The sequence below is a fragment of the Podarcis tiliguerta genome (genome assembly GCF_965153285.1).
Source record: "Podarcis tiliguerta genome assembly, chromosome: 13".
NCBI classification, from domain to species: domain Eukaryota; kingdom Metazoa; phylum Chordata; class Lepidosauria; order Squamata; family Lacertidae; genus Podarcis; species Podarcis tiliguerta.
Window position 1 is genome coordinate 46,271,229 of NC_139546.1, and position 20,804 is coordinate 46,292,032.

Genomic DNA, 20,804 nt, shown 5'->3' on the forward strand with positions numbered 1-20,804 from the left:
TGTGGAGATCTTCTCCATCTTGGCCTCCAGTGCTGGTTTGTTGGGTTGTATTTTTTCCCCAAAATGTTACATTATTTTGCTGAGGCCTGAGCTGAACAGCAAAGAACAGCTAATGAGGAGGCAAAGTTAAGAACTATGTTGCAGTTCCTTTCACAATTTCTTGGGGTAACTCTTCTGGAACACAATGAAGCTTTTTTTCTGAGTAGACATTTGACTGCACTTTAGCTGTCATGTTAGAATCCTAGAATTGTAGAGTTGGAAGTCCACTAGAAGTCCATTCCTCTGCAATACAGGAATCTCAGCTAAAGCATCCATGACAGATGGCCATCCAACCTCTGCTTAAAAACCTCCAAGGAAGGAGATTCCACAGCCTCCTGAGGGAGTCATTTCACAGTCAAACTGCTCTTACTGTCAGAAAATTCTTCCTAAGGTTTAATTGTAATCTCCTTTCTTATAACTTGACACCATTGGTTCAAGCCCTACCCTCCAGAACAGGAGAAAACAAGCTCGCCCCATTTTATGCCCTTTTAAAATGTGGAGTTTTGGAGGGGTTGGGTTGGTTTTATTTTGATTATGTATTTTGTAGTTTTATGTTTTGATTTTATTCTGTGAACCACCCTGAGACCTCTGGGTATAGGGTGGTATACAAATTCAAGAAATAATAAAATAATCTTCCATATGGCAGCCCTTTATATAAGTGCAGATAGCTATCATATCTCCTCCTAGTCTGTTATTTTCCAGGCTAAGCAATCTCAGCTCCCTCAACCATTCCTCTTAAGGCTTGGTTTCCAGATCATCTTGGTCATTCCACTCCACACACGTTGCAGGCAGCTTCTCAAATTTGTCTGCTCCATACACATAATGTTTGAGTACATTATCCTACAAGAGAGTCACACTGCTCACTTATCCCAGAATGAAGACATTAGAGAAATAGAATTATTATTATTATTATTATTATTATTATTATTACTACTACTACTACTACCTGTGTAATACCACGCAGGAACCATGAATGTATGAAGCAATTGCTTTCCTGAAATTAAGATAAATTACCACAGAGCCTAGGGCTTGCTGATCAGAAGGTCGGCAGTTCGAATCCCCATGATGGGGTGAGCTCCTGTTGCTGGGTCCCAGCTCCTGCCAACCTAGCAGTTTGAAAGCATGAAGTGCAAGTAGATAATTAGGTACCGCTCCAGCGGGAAGGTAAACGGTGTTTCCGTGCACTGCTCTGGTTCGCCAGAAGCGGCTTAGTCAGGCTGGCCACATGACCCGGAAGCTGTACACCAGCTCCCTCGACCAGTAAAGTGAGATGAGCGCCGCAACCCCAGAGTCGTCCGTGACTGGACCTAACAGTCAGGGGTCCCTTTACCTTTACTTACTACAGCATTTTACAGCAATACATGCAGCTGAACTACACACAGTCTTTCCTATCCTAAGTAAATAAATGTTAAGCTAAGATTACAAGTTTCTGGGTCATGTCCAATACTAATCCACTTAGAGCAGAGCTGTTGATATTAATGGATATGACTAACTTAGGTTTATTGATTTCAGTGGGTCTACTCTGAGTAGAACTAACTTTAGATGTAAACATTGTTCATCTCTCTGGTAGTGTCTATCTAGTTCTTAAACAAAAAACAAAAAAACCATAGACTCATGTGTTTTTGTATGGAGGTGTATCACTGTGGCTTCCAGAATAACAAAGAAAAAAGCATGTTCTGAAGGACAGTGAAGAAGGAGGCAGCAGCAGCAGCATGGCTGGAGAAAACCCAGGGTGTTCCCAAGGTTCTTTTGTTAGTTCTTTGTGATATTCTTTGGAATGCTGCTCTAAACCACTGCTAACTGCCACTGCCTGGGGGATACATACCATCTCTTGGGTGCAAAGACTGCATTCAGGTCAGTTTCACAAAGATGGAGCTGATTTCCCTCATCAATCACTTTTCCCTTTTGGACTGCTCCTTCAACTTGTACACTACTCTAGCCCTGGCTCTATTCATCAGCCTCTTCCAAATGATCCAATGTAGCACCTTTGCATAGTACAAGAGACTTGACCAAGCATAGAGAAGCATCTTGTCCTTTTCAGTCGAACCTGAAGTCACTGAGAATCCCCACTCCCTGGAGGAACAGCTGGGCAGTTGGTTCCCCTCTGAGACTGGCACACCGATGGTGAGTTTCAGTATCCCCTTTGTTCATGTCTGAATTTTACTCAGCCCCCCCCACCACCACATTTGGTTTTCTCGACTTACAACAGCAATATGTACTTACAAATTTATTTAAGAGATTTCCTACCTTTCCTTCAGCACAAAGTCAGGGCAGGCTGTTGTTGTTCAGTCGTTCAGTCGTGTCCAACTCTTTGTGACCCCATGGACCAGAGCACGCCAGGCACCCCTGTCCTCCGCAGTTTGGTCAGATTCATGTTTGTAGCTTCGAGAACACTGTCTAACCATCTCGTCCTCTGTCGTCCCCTTCTCCTTGTGCCCTCCATCTTTCCCAACATCAGGGTCTTTTCCAGGGAGTCTTCTCTTCTCATGAGGTGGCCAAAGTATTGGAGCCTCAGCTTCACGATCTGTCCTTCCAGTGAGCACTCAGGGCTGATTTCCTTAAGAATGGATGCGTTTGATCTTCTTGCAGTCCATGGGACTCTCAAGAGTCTCCTCCAGACCATAATTCAAAAGCGTCAATTCTTCGGCGATCAGCCTTCTTTATGGTCCAGCTCTCACTTCCATACATCACTACAGCCATGTAATCAAATAATTTGTTGTTTAGTCGTTTAGTCGTCTCCGACTCTTCATAACCCCATGGACCAGAGCACTCCAGGCACTCCTGTCTTCCACTGCCTAATCAAATAATAGCAAAATCCAAAATGAAACAATTATAGAACAATACAGATGATCTCACAGATATGGCGCAGAAAATGAGAAAATGATCATTCATGGGGATGGATTTTCATGCTTTAGGGAAGAAAGCACCAGTGTGGTGCCATGATCATAATGAAAATGGCATTTTAACAGTCTCGGTTAAACTTTGATATTGATAAGTGAGACGGGAGGAGTAAAAAATGATCTGAGAGTATTGCATGCTTTGGCCACCAGGAGGAAGTAGCCTTATACAGATCCAGACTGTTGGTCCATCCAGCTTAGTATAGTCGAAGCAGATCAGTGGCAGCTCTCCAGGAGTTCAGACTGGGATTTTTCTTGGTCCTACTTAGAGATACCCTGATGAAACTTGGAACATGCCTCTCTCTGCCTGATGGATCTGTTCCCTGTTTGGTAAGGTGGTATTTCCAACTGGTTGTTCTTCCCTTTGAATAACTTTGCTGCCTCCTCTCTTCCTAGAAGGAACATGTGGAACACAGAAGTCATCTCCAAGCAGCTGTTGGCAAAGAAGAAGGTAAGCCATTGAGACAGGAACCAGCTCATCCTGGTGATTTGAGAGAGAGAGAGAGAGAGAGAGAGAGAGCGTAAAAACTATTGCTGACATTTGATAATTCACATGGTCTTTTCTTAACATCTATGAAAGTGTACATACGCACCCTTGTCATTTGTTGATTGGGTTTCTTTAATAAGATAACTGCAAGATAATAAAACCCAAATTAAAAATCTTAAAAAACAACCTTATTTAAAACTGAAATACACCCGGGGAACTCGTAGAGGATCATCTAACAAAAGTACTTAGAGTTGAGTTAGTAAATGCAATCTAGAAGTTGGCTTTCAATGCCCATTACCCCTGACCATTGGACATGCTTGCTAGGGTTGATGGGCACTGGAGTCCAACAACATTTGGAAGGCCACAGGTTCACCACTGCTGCTCTGAAATAAAATCAGTGCCTCTTGGGTCTCCAAATTGGTATGTATGTATTCTAATACTTCTAATAAATATATAAATGTGCCATGAGTGCTGACAGGGAAGTATCAGGCCCCTGCAGGTCAAAAAGAGACAGGACGCTTGGAATGGTACTGGCTTTTTATTCACAGAATGTAGCAAGCGAAGTCTTCCCTGCTCAACTCCTTCAGCTTGAGAAATTGCAGGAAACTGAGCTTCGGATCTGCCTTTCCCCTCTACAGCTCTTCCCAACAGATAGGGACTGCAATGTGGCAGTGAGCTCCTCCTCTGCTTCTGCCAGACTCATTGCTCGACAACATGTAGGACACTCCAAGAGGGGGTGTGAGAGGAGGAGAACCAGCAAGACTGGAATTGTCCTGCTGTGGAATGGTCAGTGTACCCTCCATCCCTTCTCGCTTCCCCTCTTTCTCATTTTGCTTTGAATGTGCTTTATTTCTAAGTTTAAATTTCCTCTTCACATTTCACAAATATTTTCAACAGGAACAAAAACAAACACTTTACAAATCCAATGTACTTTCCCTTTGACTTCCTTCCCTTCCTTTCTAGTTTTATTTATTTTTATTACTGCATATCCAATTCATATCTATTTACTAATTTCCCCTTATGTTCTCCCTAGCTTTCTCTTACTGCATGTGCTTAAATCAGTCCTACTAATGTTTTGATTTGTTTACAATGTGTCTTCAGATAGTCAATAATTCCCCCCCCCACACACACTCCATTTTAAAAAGTCTTTATTCTTGGTTTCTTGTTCTTCTGGTAAGTTTTGCCATGTCTGTGTACTTCTTCCATTTTGGGGCAGAAATTATGGAAGGGCCTTCTTCCTCTGACCCGCTCCCTCCCTTGATCACTCCACCCTCCTACTTCTAGCACCTCCCACCACCAGGACCCAGGGTCTAAGTCCTCTTCTTCTCTGTCTTCCCTGGGGAGCTTCTGGCCAAGAGTCTCTTGCCACCAGTGGTGGAGCTTCATGCTCTGACACCGGGGGGTGGAGAGCAGGCAGGTCAGGGCAGGCCATGTCCTGGGGGCGGGACATACTGCCCGCAGGGGTGTGGCACACATGGGTGGTATGCTCCCCCCACACTCCTCTCCCTCCTCCAGTGCCTGCCACTCCTCCTCATCCAGCCAGCTCCTGACAAAATATAATTGTCTCTATACCATTTGGCTCCATACCATCCTGGAGGTGAAGGAAAGGTCACCAGTGCCTTCATTTGTCTTACAGGTACCAAACACCAGGAGACAGACCTACAAAATGGAGGCAGTCGCCATTCCTCCATACGCAGATTGCTATGTGACAACGTGACCTGCGCCATATGTGACAGGGCAGCCAAGGAGGCTGAGGAAGTGCTGCGTGTCTATGGATCAAAACCTGGGCTTCCTGCTTTGCAAATGCCATCACTTCCCATTGCCTCTTATGTGGGGAGCTCCAGCCTGCCAGCCATTTCTGCTCAAAGAGATGACACAATTTTCCCATGGAGCAGCAGTAAACCTGCCACAAACTGTGGCCATCCAGAATTGGGCCCAGAAATAACCCCTTCATCCAGAAAGGAGCAACACATTCCCAAAGGCAAGAGGCAGAAGGAGAAGCCACTCCATTCTGCTCAGCAAGATGTTCCCATCTCCAGGGAGAATGACATAAATCCCACCTGTTCTGACAGCCATTCCATGTTTAGTATAAATAAATGTTATGACAGCTCTGAGGACAGCAGTGGGGAAATGAGCGATCCCTTTTGCCTCTCTTCTAGCACATCATCAGAGCTGTCTTTCAATAGTTGGGAAGATTACAGTCCCCTTTCTGACCTGTCTGAGTTATCAAATTTCAGCAAAAAGAGCCACATGCCTTTGAGGCAAAAGAAAAATGAAGGGTCCTCTCTGAATGAGAGGAAGAACCACCAGGGCATGAGATTCCACCATACAGGAACAAGGCATTTCCCCAGTTCTTTATCTGTGATCTCCCAAGAAAATATCAAGTCTCCTGGGGTTGAATTTGCTACCGAGGACACTCCCTTTGTGGCTAAGGCTGTGAGAAAGACGTTGGAGTGGCATTTGGTTGTGAAAAGTATTCAACACAAATTGGGTCTTCCATCAGTCATCACCAGGTCACTCAGGGCCTTTTTGCCTCTTGGTATGGATTTCACTTGCCCGTACCGTCCAAAGAGGGAGCTTACTGTGTTGATGAGGCCTCGGCTTCTTCCTTTCATGAGTGGGGCAAAGAGGAGGACACTAGAGAAGCACATGAAAAAAATGATTCACATGCAATGTCGGGTGTTGCCAAAGCAAGTCCAAGAGGCCCTCAAGCACATGAAGCTAGATTATCCCCGCACCACAGATATAGCATCATCTGCACACAGGAAAGGAGGCCGAGGAGGAGTCGTCAAGGGTGAGAGGGAAGGGAAACTCCATAGGCATGTTCTACATTTGGAATCCACAGCCAGGGAAACAGCCCTCAAATCTCCCCCTCCTTCCAAAGCAAACCCCCAGACTACAACTGGGAAGAAGTCATCTGAGGCCAGACATGAGATGCTACTTCAGTCGCAGCACACTGTTGCGTTTGCCCAAGCAAGGACAAGGTTTCTTCCTGCTAATGAGGAGCAGTCATTGGATTCCCATGTGCTTAAAAAGAAGGTGCAGCACCCATGGGACCAGCCCACACTGATACAAGAGATCCCATTCATTGAGCAGGGGACTTGGGAGGATCTGGAATGGCACGTGAGAAAAAAGAGGTTGCAGCATGATTGGGGGTTGCCAAGCCTTGTCCAGAGATCTCTCCATTCTGTTTTCCCAGTTGTCCCCCAATCACAGCAGCACCAGGCATTGCAGCACGTGGAGGTGAATGTTCTTCTGGCTGAGCTCTCCTTCCTTAGTGATGCCATTATCCAAGAACTAGAGCAGAATCTGCTGAAAAGAATCATGCTTCATCGATGGCACTTACCCCCAAGGGTCCTTGAGTCCCTCAGGCTGCTTTCCCCAGAGATGGTGACTGTTGCAGGGAGACAGGATGGAACTAGGATAGGGAGGAGGACAATGCCAAGTCAGCCTTTGATGTACCCCACACTTCAGTCTGAAGCAACAGAGAATAAGATATTCCACTTGGATGAAAAATGGCTGGATGGTTCCCCAACCATGGCCATGAGTGCAATGAAGCCCAAACTGCTGCCCGCGTTTCCTAGAGCTAGAGAAGTTGCTGCTGAGTTCTTAGAAGTGAGGACAGAGTTTCTCTATGCTCAGGTCAGAGAGAATCTGGAACTGCACATTAGAAAAAAGAAGCTACAACATGAATGGGGCTTGCCTAGTCTTATTCAGAAATCCTTGCATGGCTTCAAGTCACAGGCTCCCCCACTGCCCAGTCTCCAAAGGACTAAAGCCCATGTCTACATTCTACTGCAGAAACCATCATTCCTTCCACAAAGCACCTACAGTCAGTTGGATTTCCACATTCAAAGGATGAAGCTACAGAGACAATGGAAGTTGCCTAAGAGGGTTTTGGAATCTATCAAGCTTTTCCGCCCTGTGTTTGGGACAGGTCCCTTGGAACCACAAATTACAGAGTACCAAAATAAAAGCCGCGACTCTCTGGGCAGATTCTCCTCTCCCATCCCAGTAGTCAGAGAAGAGCTGGCAGAGGCAAGGCAGGCGACGTTTGTGGGTGAGAACATCTTCACACATGGACCCAAGGCTTACAGGGCACAGCAAATGGTCAGCCCACACCAGGATATGGAGGCAGGAGAAGTCCCTGAGGGAGCTTTTTCTGAATCATCAGCTGCCTCTACAGATCACCCTAGCCTCAGGAGAAAGTCCACAGAAACTGGTCTCCAACCCATGGGAAGCTTCAAGATCACACTTGAAGACTCTCTCCAGAAGTTTGCCCCTCTTTATAGCCAAGTGAAGCCCAGAAGCGCATTTCTGCCCTTTCTGGAGGGTGAAGCAGTGGATAAGGGGGAGCTGAACATCAGGCACGAGTTTCCAGAGCACCAACCTAGTCAACAGAGTGAAATCTTGAATAGGAAAGATGCCATGGCCAGGGCAGCAGTGGAAGACCACTACTTCTACTGCCCTTGCTATTGGATAACATACAAGCACCCAGGATTGAGTACTGTACACCAAGAAGTAAGCAACAGAAAAACATTTGGGTTGATGCCTGCCTCCCCACAGTCAGCTCAAGTTCTTTCTATGCTGAAGCCCCATAGTTTGGACAAGATGAACCACCACTTGGCCAAGAAGCACAGGGAGATGCAGTTGAGAGATATTCCAAATGTTGCCACCTCATCTTCAACAAGGGAACATTTCACATTCTTGGGGGAGTTGCCCAGCAAGCACTTGGAACCTTTGGCTACAGTGTTCCAGGAAAGATGTTCCTCATCCCAAATCAGCCAAGCGAAGATTAGGGTCCAGGAGATGGAACCCCCAATATTCCAGAATGAAGCAAGGGAGTTGCTTATGACTAGATCCCCACAGCCGATATTTGCAGACACTGCACACAAACCCTCTTCAGAGACATCAGCAACCCGTGCTTCAAATATAAGACTTCCTAAACATTCAAATATGAATCTTTTGGAAGACCATCTCAAGAAAAAAAATATGGAGGCTAAATTCCAATTGACGGAAGTATTCCAGGAGCCAGTCCCAACATTTCTTACAAAGGAAGCCTGCGATCTTTTGGAACTTCACATACAGCGCAAAAGACTCCAGCATGAGTGGGGGCTGCCATCTCTTGTGCAGAAATCTTTGCATGCCTTTGTCCCCCTTCCACCTGAGCTACAGAGGAGTAAAAAAGCAGGAGCGTCAACACATGTCACTGTTGAGAAACTGGGATATCAAGAAAAAGCGACTGCTCATGTACCACACTCTGTGTTAGAGGCCATCCCCCCTCAAAAGGCCCTGCATATTGTAAGTCCAGATGTCAAGAATGGCCTTGAAGCCCACGTGAGGAGCTGGGCCATGGAGCACCAGTGGGGACTTCCCAAACTGATTCAGGATTCTCTGAGGGCATTTGCTCCCACTCAACTTGAGTCCCATTTCAAAGAAGAAAAGCATCATACACCACTCTCAGAAGATCATTGTAAGTCCTACGAGCAAGATGAAATCCCTACTCTTTCTGAGGGAAGAGAGCCTTTGAAGCAACTCACACCCAAAGCAGGAGCCAGGGGTCATCCAAAAGCTACTATCAACCAAGGACATGGAGTGGCAACCACAGGCACAGGTGTGGAACTGACTACGTTTGAATCATCTGAGATGAAGCCACCTTTGCTCACAGAGGAAGCTTGGAATCTTCTGGAATTCCATATTGAAAAGAAGAAAATCCAGCACATGTGGGGTCTTCCCTCCACTGTCCTGAAGTCCTTATGTGCCTTTGCCCTATTTCCCCCGGATCCAGAGAATCATCGGGGAGAAAACATAACAAATATTCACCCCTGGGATTGGGTAGAAGTGAGAACGATAATCAGTAATCTTGCGTTCATCAGCTCGGATATAAAGGAGAGACTAGAGGCTCACGTGAGGAATATAACCACAAAGCACAGATGGGAAATACCAAAGAGGGTACAGGAATCACTGAAGGCATTTCAACGGCCCAGATCACTTCCTCAATCTGAACTGGATCCTTTATCTTGTCAATACAAATCTTCCCAGGGGCATACTAATGGTTCCCAGACTGACGATGACAATGAACACTCATCAGAAGAAGCCAAGAGAAGGCTAAAAGGAAAGCTAGAGAGGGCAGGAACTGTACAATCAAACTTTAAAGTAACTGCTTTATCAAGCCTTGAGGTGAACCTAAATTTTCTCACAAGGGTCACCCAGGACCTGTTGGAATTCCACATCCAGCATAAGAAGATCCAGCATGCATGGGGCCTACCATCCTCTGTGTTGAGGTCATTGAAGGCCTTTGGCCCATACCCCCTTGAGATGCAGATGCAACACACAGGAAGGAACATGACAACGGCAATCCAATGCAATGGGATGCAGGTACAAGTAATTATCCCAAGTCTCTCCTTCCTGAGTCCCAACACAAAACAGCACCTGGAAGCTCACATGAGGAAGAGGGTGGTACAGCACAGGTGGGGCCTTCCAAAGCGGATTCAGCAATCACTGGGAGGACTTCTCCGTCTCAGACAACCTTTCGGATCAGGACAGGACAATGTACGGCCTTACACCAGCAAATTCTTCCAAGTGCCTACAGCTGATTCCCAAACTGAAGATGACAATGAGGACTTGGTGAAGGAGGAAATGGGCAACAGAAGGACAGCAGGGAAGGGATGGGGCTTTCCTCAAGGAAAGCAGGGAGCAACCACAGCTGTGAACTTTGAAGAAACTACTTTCTTATGGCCTGGGGCAAAGCTAGCCTTCCTCACAGATGAAGCGCAAGATCTTCTGGAATTCCATATCCGACAGAAGAAACTCCAGCACACATGGGGCCTACCCTCCTCTGTGCTGAGGTCCATGCATGCCTTTGCCCCATTTTTCCATGGGTCTCAGACGCATGTGCAAAGCTTAGGCAAGAGAATGACTAAGCCAAACCAATCGGTTAAGGTAGAAGTGAAAGAGATTGTCTGGGATCTCTTCTTCCCAAGTCCAGACACAAAAGATCTCCTGGAAGCTCATGAGAGGAGGAGGGTGGTTAAGCGCAGATGGGGCCTTCCAATGAGGGTTCAGCAATCACTGGGAGTATTTCTACATCCCAGACGTGCTTTAGGATTGGAATCGGAGAATGCACAGTATTTTTCTCCTCACTACAAATCCTCCCAGGTGGCTAGAGATTACTATGAAACAGGAGGTGACAATGAAGACATGAAAGAATTCAAAGTCAAGAGAAGGACAACAGAGAAAATGGAGGTATTCAACCAATTGAAACAGGGAGCAGACTCAACTATGAACTTGAATGTAACTGCTTTCTTATCGCCTGGAGTGAAACTTGGTTTCTTAACCAATGAGACCTGGGAAATTCTCGAATTTCACATCCTGCGCAAGAAACTCCACCATGCTTGGGGCCTACCCTCCAATGTGCTGAAGTCCCTGCATGCCTTTGCTCCATTTCACCTTGAGACACAGAAACACAAGCAAAGCATGACCATGAGATACCCATGGGAGATAGAAGAAGCCCCTATTATTTCAAGGAGTCTTACGTTCCTCAGCCAAGACTTACAGGAGAACCTGGATGCCCATGTGAGGAGGATGACTACACACCATAGGTGGCAACTTCCAGAACAGGTTTCACAATCACTGAGGGCATTTCGGAATCCCAGAGCATTTTCCCAATGTGAGTTGGGTGAAGCAAGGTCACTAACACCTTTTCATGGCAAATTTCTCCAAGAGCATACTGTTGATTCCCAGACTGAAGATGAAAATGAAGTCTTGGTTGAGGAGGAAATGGACAACAGAAGAACAGCAGCAGGAAAGGGATGGGTTGTTCCCCAAGGGAAGGAGGGAGTAACTGTACAATCAAACTTTAAAGTAACTGCTTTATCAAGCCTTGAGGTGAACCTAAATTTTCTCACAAGGGTCACCCAGGACCTGTTGGAATTCCACATCCAGCATAAGAAGATCCAGCATGCATGGGGCCTACCATCCTCTGTGTTGAGGTCATTGAAGGCCTTTGGCCCATACCCCCTTGAGATACAGAAGCAGATGCAACACACAAGAAGGAACATGACAACGGCAACGCAATGCAATTGGATGGAGGTACAAGTTGTTATCCCAAGTCTCTCCTTCCTGAGTCCCAACACAAAAGAGCACCTGGAAGCTCACATGAGGAAGAGGGTGGTACAGCGCAGGTGGGGCCTTCCAAAGCGGGTTCAGCAATCACTGGGAGGATTTCTGCTTCCCAGACAACCTTTCGGATCTCGACAGGATAATGTGCAGCCTTCCCTAGGCAAATTCTTCCAAGTGCCTACAGCTGATTCCCAGACTGAAGATGACAATGAGGACTTGGTGAAGGAGGAAATGGGCAACAGAAGGACAGCAGGGAAAGGATGGGGCTTCCCTCAAGGAAAGCAGAGAGCAACCACAGCTGTGAACTTTGAAGAAACTACTTTCTTATGGCCTGGGGCAAAGCTTGCTTTCCTCACAGATGAAGCACAAGATCTTCTGGAATTCCATATCCGACAGAAGAAACTCCAGCACACATGGGGCCTACCCTCCTCTGTGCTGAAGTCCATGCATGCCTTTGCCCCAATTCTCCATGAGTCTCAGACGCATGTGGAAAGCTTAGACAAGAGAATGACTAAGGCAAACCAATGGGTTAAGGTAGAAGTGAAAGAGATTGTCTGGGATCTCTTCTTCCCAAGTCCAGACACAAAAGATCGCCTGGAAGCTCATGAGAGGAGGAGGGTGGTTAAGCACAGATGGGGCCTTCCAATGAGAGTTCAGCAATCACTGGGAGTATTTCTACATCCCAGACATGCTTTAGGATTGGAATTGGAGAATGCACAGTATTTTTCTCCTCACTACAAATCCTCCCAGGTGGCTAGAGATTCCTCTGAAACAGAAGGTGGCAATGAAGACATGAAAGAATTCAAAGTCAAGAGAAGGACAACAGAGAAAATGGAGGTATTCAACCAATTGAAACAGGGAGCAGACTCAACTATGAACTTGAATGTAACTGCTTTCTTATCGCCTGGAGTGAAACTTGGTTTCTTAACAAATGAGACCTGGGAAATTCTCGAATTTCACATCCTGCGTAAAAAACTCCACCATACTTGGGGCCTACCCTCCAATGTGCTGAAGTCCTTGCATGCCTTTGCTCCATTTCACCTTGAGACAGAGAAACACAGGCAAAGCACGACCATGAGATACCCATGGGAGATAGAAGAAGCCCATATTATTTCAAGGAGTCTCACGTTCCTCAGCCAAGACTTACAGGAGAACCTGGATGCCCATGTGAGGCGTATGACTACACACCATAGGTGGCACCTTCCAGAACAGGTTTCACAATCGCTGAGGGCATTTCAGCATCTCAGACCCTTTCCCCAATGTGAGTTGGGTGAAGCAAGGTCTCTAACACCTTTTCATGGCAAATTTCCCCAAGAGCTTGAAGCTGATTCCCATTCAGAAGAGGACAAGGAAGACTTGGTGGAGGAGGAAATGGGCAACAGAAGAACAGGAGAGAAAGGATGGGGCTTTCCACAAGGAAAGCAGGGAGCAACCACAACTGTGAACTTTGAAGAAACTTATTTCTTATGGCCTGGAGTGAAACTTGCTTTCCTCACAGATGAAACGCAAGATCTTCTGGAATTCCATATCCGACAGAAGAAACTCCAGCACACATGGGGCCTACCCTCCTCTGTGCTGAAGTCCATGCATGCCTTTGCCCCAATTCTCCATGGGTCTCAGACGCATGTGGAAAGCTTAGGCAAGAGAATGACTAAGGCAAACCAAGGGGATAAGGTAGAAGTGAAAGAGATTGTCTGGGATCCCTTCTTCCCAAGTCCAGACACAAAAGATCGCCTGGAGGCTCATGAGAGGAGGAGGGTGGCTAAGCACAGATGGGGCCTTCCAATGCGGGTTCAGCAATCACTGAGAGTATTTCTACATCCCAGACATGCTTTAGGATTGGAATCGGAGAATGCACAGTATTTTTCTCCTTCTCCCTACAAATCCTCCCAGGTGGCTAGAGATTACTCTGAAACAGAAGGTGACAATGAAGACACGAAAGACTCCATGGTCAAAAGAAGGACAATAAGGAATATGGAGGCCTTCAACCAACTGAAACAGGGAGCAGACTCAACTATGAACTTGAATGTAACTGCTTTCTTATCGCCTGGAGTGAAACTTGGTTTCTTAACAAATGAGACCTGGGAATTTCTCGAATTTCACATCCTGCGCAAGAAACTCCACCATGCTTGGGGCCTACCCTCCAATGTGCTGAAGTCCTTGCATGCCTTTGCTCCATTTCACCTTGAGACGGAGAAACACAGGCAAAGCATGACCATGAGATACCCATGGGAGGTAGAAGAAGCCCCTATTATTTCAAGGAGTCTCACGTTCCTCAGCCAAGAGTTAGAGGAAAACCTGGATGCCCATGTGAGGAGGATGACTACGCACCATAGATGGCACCTTCCAAAACAGGTTTCACAATCACTGAGGGCATTTCGGAATCCCAGAGCATTTTCCCAATGTGAGTTGGGTGAAGCAAGGTCTCTAACACCTTTTCATTGCAAATTCTCCCAAGAGCCTGAAGCTGATTCCCATTCAGAAGATGACAAGGAAGACTTGCTAGAAGATGCCAAGGTAAGAAAAAAGGCAATAGAGAAACTGGAGAGGAAGCTCAATTATGTTCAAAAGGCAGCAGCTACACCTGTATTGGCTCAAGCGACTACCTTCTTATTGCCTGAGGTGACTCTTCCTTTCCTCACCGATGAGGCTCAGAACCTTCTGGAATCACACATTCAGCACAAAAAACTCCATCATGCATGGGGCTTACCTTCCTCTGTGTTGAGGTCCCTGCATGCCTTTGCTCCATTTCTCATTGAGTCAGAGAAGCACCCACCATACATGGAAGGAGAGAATATAGCCAACAGAGTTTCATGGGACAGAGGGGAAGTATACATTATTACTCCAACTCTCTCATTCCTCAGTCCAGACACAACAGAGTGTCTAGATGCTCATGTGAGGAGTATGACTGCAAAGCATAGATGGGGGCTTCCAAAACATGCTCAAAATATGCTTAGAGCATTTCTACCTCCTGTGCCACCTTCTCAGTTTGGGGAAATCAGGCCTCAAACTCATCCCTACAACTCTACATTTTATCAAGACTCTCATACCCAACTTCTGGAAGAGAATGAGGAGGAGAGACTTCTGGCAAGAACCTCATTTATTACCCATTTTATAGACTGTGTCACAGCGTTGCCTTTCCTCACTGATGGTGCTCAAGATGTTCTGGAAGTCCACATCCAGCACAAGAAGATCCAGCACCAGTGGGGCTTGCCAGCCATTATTCAGAAATCGGTGCGTGCATTTGCTCCACCCCCCTTGGAGCCACAGGAGAACCCCCAATCTTCAGTGGGAGTGAGCACTGCTGGAAGGAGACAAAAGAACTTTATTGATGAATGGGGAGCTGATGCCAAGGAATGGCCTGGGGCAAAGGAGGTTCCTGTTTCTTCCCAGCACTCGCATTTCTTACACTCAAGAGCAAAAGAACACCCGGAAAAACATATCAAGAACCTCAACATAGAGCACCAGTGGCACCTTCCTAAACTGGCTCAGAAGTCAAGGAGGGCCTTTATCCCAGAAGCTGATGAAATGGAGGAGGAGGAGGAGGAGCCTTTGACTTATTCTGGCACTCAGACCCTCCAAGTGCCAAACACTCCTTTTCAAACAGGAGCAGAAAAGGAAGCCAACTCAGGGTCAGAAGATCAACCCACATACACCTCAGAGCTGTTTTGGAAAATACAGCATAGGATGGTTTCCTGGCCAGATGCCGAAAAGGATACTGGATCTCTCTATCCTCATACAAAAGTTCAGCATTTCACAGTAATCCAAGGGACAAGCAGCAGCTCGGAGGGTGAACGAGAAGCTCCGCAAGTGAGTGCATTGCAGATATTTACACTGAATCTACATCATGCTGCGCAGTATCCACAAATTTCTGGCAAGGCAGAGGAGTCTTGTGAGATATTCAACTGTCCCTGCTCATGCCATTCATCAACATCCACAAAAGGCTCAGCTTCATCATTACAATTAGTTGCAGAGCAAAGGTGGAGGCAGGAGCAGCAAGAAAATTCCCAGGAAAATGGAAAGGAGACAGAGGCAGGGTCCTTTTCTCAGATATCAGAGAATAATGGGCCCCAGGACTCTGATTCTTTCCCAGGAGAAAGTAGAAAAGATCCTTCCATTTCAAAGGAAGCCGAGGTGGATTTTTCTGTTCAGACATCAGCTAATATTGAATGTCAGGACTCTGATTCATCCTCAGGAGACAGAGATAAGAATACTTCCCTCTCAAAGGAAGGCAAGGCTGACTCCTCTTCTCAGCCATCATTGAATACCAAACTCCAGATTCATTCTTCATCCTCAGGAGATAATAAAGATCCTTCCCCCTCACAAGAGGCAGAGGCAGATGCCACTTCTCAGATATCACATAATATTGAATCCCAAATCTCTGGTTCATCCTTAGGTGAACGTATGAAGGATGCTTCACTCTCAGAACATGAATTTTCCCAGGCATATTTTTTGAAAGCAGATGACACTCAACAGTACAACACTCTTGTCTCCCAGCAAGCCTTGGATCCCACCACACAGCCATCCCATACCCTTGATTCTCAATGTTTCCATGAGCATGTGGTGGGCCCTGTGCATTATAATCAGGCAGATCAACAGCACCAGGCAGAATGGGGCAAACAAAGCTGTGGCAGTGAGGAAAGGAAGCAAATAACCAACCAAATTATTGAAGATACAGCCACCAGCAGTGACAAAGGGGGCCAAGCACCTGGACAGCTAAAAGGGTGGTCCTCTGAATCCCCTTGCTGTAATCTGAAACCTCACCCACCCACCCCCAAAAGTGAGGGCCCCATGGAGCACCAAGATATCCAAGTCTCTGAGAATAGGGAGACCTCAAGTGAAGACTCCCAAGATCAAGAACAATCCAACCAGCAGGTGTCGCATTTATCGCAAAATCAAGATTCTGGAAACACAGAAGTTGAATTCCAAATGCAGCCCACAGATGTTTCCCTGCTACAGACAAGTGATAATATGGGGGAAGAAAGGGAGGAAGGTGGTGCCTATTCATCTTCTGAGTACAGCACAGAATGTGAACTGGAGAAAGTTGGAGACTGGGATGGTGGGGAAGAAATAGGCGAGGTGAACTCATGTGTGAGAAAGGAGGAAGAAGTCAGTAGTGTAGATGCAGAGGAGATGGTAGAACCCAGAAGCCTGAAATATGCAGATTCTCTGACAGCAGGAGCACCCCAAGTTTCTCCAGAAGATGTTGTGCCTTCCTCAGAGACCTCAGATGAAAGGGCCAGCCTAAGCAAAACAAAGTTGTTTGATGTGGCAAGGCAAGCGGTTTCTGAACAATTTGAACACCTCCGTACACCTCAGTCAGTTGCAGATGAAATGACTGAAGCTCTGGAGCTCTCCAAGCAACACTCTGTATCTCACAAAAGAGTGGCCTTCTGGGAGGAAAATCATGATTTTGAACAGACAGAGATCTTGGGGAATGACAGGGAAGAAGAAGGAAATGCTGATGGAGAAGCATCCACAATAGATCCTGGAGGTGGGGAACACCAAGGAGCTGGGAGGAAGGATGAGGAGGAAGAAAGAGGAGAAGCAGAAGAAGTAAGAGATGGAGGAGGTGAAAGAGAAGGAGAAGTAAGAGATGGAAAAGGAGAAGGAGAAGGAGAAGTAAGAGATGGAGAGGGAGAAATAAGAGATGGAGAGGGAGAAATAAGAGATGGAGAGGGAGAAATAAGAGATGGAGAGGGAGAAATAAGAGGCAGAAATGGTGAAGAAATTTTGGGTGGGAGAAGAAAGGCATCCCATAAAGAAACTATTGGAGAAAAAGAGTTAGCAACCAAACATGAGAGCAAACAAGTAGCTAAGACAACAAGAGGGGAAGAGGCCCCCAGGTTAGAACAAAGGATGGACAAGCAGCCGGTGCAAAAAGGCTCCCACCCTCACTCTGTAGGTGGCATATCTTCAAAACACACTGTGAAAACAGATGGGAAACTGTCTATACTTGGTAAAATCCTGGAGAGAAAAATGCATCTGCGGGATGGGATGAATATCTGGATGCAGAATACTGAAAAGCCGGGGGTCATTTCAGAAGGGAAGTCAAAGAAAGGAGGCCACGCAACGAGCGGTATGGGAAAACACCCTGGAGAAAGTCAGAGAGAGAGAAAGGATTTGGCCCAATCCAAATTTAGGAAGAAAAGTGAAAGGAAGATGACTCAAAGCATGTTGTACAAGAGGAAGCAGAGCGGGGGTGCTGGCGAAACAAGCCTCCTTGAGAAAAGAGAAGGGAGATCAGTCCGATGGGATCATGAATCTAAACCCAGAAAAGGGAGAACAAGTTTCAGGAGCTGGAAGCAGAGCATAATGTCAAGGCTCAGAGGAAGCAGCAGGGATAAAAAATCAAGCAGTGGATCGAGAAGCAGGTCAAGCAGTAGGGAACCAAGATCAAGCAGCCAGACAAGGAGCAGGGCAAGTAGCAGAAATCTAAGATTCAGCAGCTGGTCAAGGAGCAGGGGAAGCAGCAAAGGCCGAAATTCAAGCAGCAGGTCAAGAAGCCGGGGAAGAAGCAAGGACCCAAGTTCAAGCAGTAGAAATCTGAGATTGAGCAGCCGGTCAAGAAACAGGTCAAGCAGCAAGGACCCGAGTTCAAGCAGCAGGTCAAGCAGAAATTTAAAAAGTCCAGAAAGCACCGGGACAAGCAGCAAAGATGGAGCAGCAGTTGAGTGAGTGGCAAGGTGTGCACTAAGGACTGAAAACTGAGCATCAGCAGGGCAACCTGCAAGATCTAGTCCCCTTGACAAAGAGGCCAAGGGAAAATGATAAGCTGCTCTGGTGGAGTGTGTAGGATACCTTGATGACAAGGATTTTTTAAAATGCAGCACCATGAATATCAAATGGTGGTGACAGGAAAAGAGCACAAGGCTCCACCTTCCACTGATGGTTGTCGAGATGCTGAAGGCTCAGCAAACCTATCACTTACCTTTTTTACCGTGTATGAAGCATTCTTAAATTGTTTTGTAATGTAATACGTTTTTGTCAATAAATCTCTATGTTAGCAGCACTGTGTTGGGGGATTTGCAGGGCTTAAATATAATAACCACCGGTGGGGAACGGAGACAAATGCAGTCTGCCAAGAACCTCTATCTGGCACTTGCAACCCTTACCAGGTCACACACATGCCCTTCATCGGCCCTGCTTCACACAGCCCTTAAGTGTTTTCGTCTGGTTTTGTTTTCCCCAGTACAATTTATTTTTTGTAAAATACATTTTCTAACAAATACAGTACAAATACTAACAGTCCCCCAGAAGGGAATGCAGCTATTGTGATGAAAAAAGTTCCCCAATCCTGCCTTAGATGACCAGTCTGACTTTACTGGTGGTGCTGTGGGTTAAACCACAGCCTAGGTGGTTGCCTAGGGCTTGCCAATCAGAAGGTCGGCGGTTTGAATTCTTGTGACAGGGTGAGCTCCCATTGCTCGGTTCCTGCTCCTGCCAACCTAGCAGTTCAAAAGCACTTCAAAGTGCAATTAGATAAATAGGTACCGCTCTGGCGGGAAGGTAAACAGCATTTTTGTGCGCTGCTCTGGTTCGCCAGAAGCGACTTAGTCATGCTGGCCACATGACCTGTACACTGGCTCCCTCGGCCAATAAAGCAAGATGAGCACTGCAACCACAGTGCTCGCAACCGACTGGGTCACGACTGGACCTAATGGTCAGGGGTCCCTTTACCTTTTTAACTACTGTAGGCAGCTCTAGGGGAGCAACTGCACATTCACTCCATTCAAGTCTAACCTGGGTGGTCACCCATCTTCTACTGGGACTGGCCCATGTGCCTCCTGGTCCTGGTGTTCACCATCATTGGTTCACAAGAAGTTATTAGTACTCTGGCACCAACCCATTGAGAGGTGATCTGGCCCTTGGGAATCTTCAAAGGCCACACAAATGGCCACACAAATCCCTGGTCCTACTTCACCTTCTTAGATGGTTTTTGTTCGCTTGTTCATTACCTGGTTGGAATGTGTCACTGAACTGTACTGATACCTCTTTGTAGCCTGGATGGAGAGAGGTACCCCTGGCTTTTGTGAGACTTGTATGATTGCAGCCAATTGTACAAATATAAGAGTTGCATCCATTGTCCTACCCACCACAGGCATGTGGACCCCAGAAGATTGCCCACTAGGCCCTCAAGCTAAAAAAAAAAATGTTCTCCCCTGTCTTAAATCCCTATTATGTCACAATGTGCTCAGGGGTAGGTTTCATCTGTGCTTTTTCTCAGCAGGGGGTGGGGGACACACAAAAATAACCATGATGTGCTGGTTTGGCTCAACCATCGTGTTCTGTGACCCATGGAAATAATGCACAAGAAGTCAATTCAGTTCATAAATAGTGGTAAAATTGACAGATGATCCAAAAGTCCTTGAAGCCATTTTTCAATCAGGTGTAGTTTGTGCAATTCATATATAGCTTATTAAACTTAAAGATCTCTTGGTGTTTGGGATCTTAGTACTGTTCCTTTGCATGAAATTTAAATTGTAGCCCATTTTGTTTGAGGATAGATAATACTGCCATAGATCTCGGGTACCAGAGTCTGCTAGAGAATGGTAGAAATTAATAAACAGTAGTATTAAGATGCTATTTAGGATATGAAGGGAAAATACAAGCTGCAGAATTGTGCCAGACAAGAAATTCCTGGATTAGTTTATGCAAAATGGCCTGTCTAAATGCAGAGACATAAAGGAACAATGGAGACCCAAGTACTGAGTCATTAAGAGTCATTAGAAATGCAAAAGCACTCCCTCCCCTCCCCCCAAGCAGTGGAAAGAGACAGAAGAATTGGCAGGTTGCCAAGATGGCAGGGAGGGGGTGATGTCAAAGGAAAACTTGTCCCTTTTGAAATCTAAAGGTGTTCTGGGAACAAAAAGGAGGAAGTAGGCAGAACTCCGTGCAGTGCTGGGTGGAGGAAGCTGCGCTGAGAGACTAGAAACCATGACTGAACTGCTACTCTCAACACAACCTTGAAAGGAGCAATGAGAGACACTTTTGAAGCATAATGTTCTGCACCCCCTCCATGGAATATGTGTAACAGAAACCATATTTCTTAAAGACACTAGCCTCTTCTAGTGCCTGTTACCATCATGCAGTTGGGAGAGATCCTTTTGATTTGTTTATAACCCTGAATAATTTGTCACGATCCACAAAACTGGCCACCTCACTGTTCACTGCTAACTCCAGGACATTTATGAATAAGTGAAAAAGCAGCAGTCCCAGTATAGATTCTTAGAGATCCCAATCCCATGGAAGTCTATACA

The 20,804-nt window shown here is 46.2% G+C and overlaps 2 protein-coding genes across 2 annotated transcripts in view; both read left to right on the top strand.

Moving 5' to 3' along the window:
* LOC310662873 (immunoglobulin mu heavy chain-like) overlaps window positions 1-20,804 on the top strand; it is a 301,954-nt gene that overhangs the window by 110,602 nt on the left and 170,548 nt on the right. The gene's annotated exons all lie outside the window — the stretch shown is intronic.
* LOC310662333 (uncharacterized protein) lies at window positions 1,848-18,553 on the top strand. Its single transcript, XM_083409132.1, has 3 exons — window positions 1,848-1,893; window positions 3,333-3,387; window positions 5,060-18,553. Exon 3 carries the CDS (start codon window positions 5,227-5,229, stop codon window positions 18,220-18,222), a length of 12,996 nt encoding a protein of 4,331 aa, XP_083265258.1. The 5' UTR covers window positions 1,848-1,893; window positions 3,333-3,387; window positions 5,060-5,226; the 3' UTR covers window positions 18,223-18,553.

What these genes read in the sequence shown, in the direction of transcription:
- LOC310662333 (XM_083409132.1), top strand. Translation starts at nt 5,227, where the DNA reads ATGCCATCACTTCCCATTGCCTCTTATGTGGGGAGCTCCAGCCTGCCA.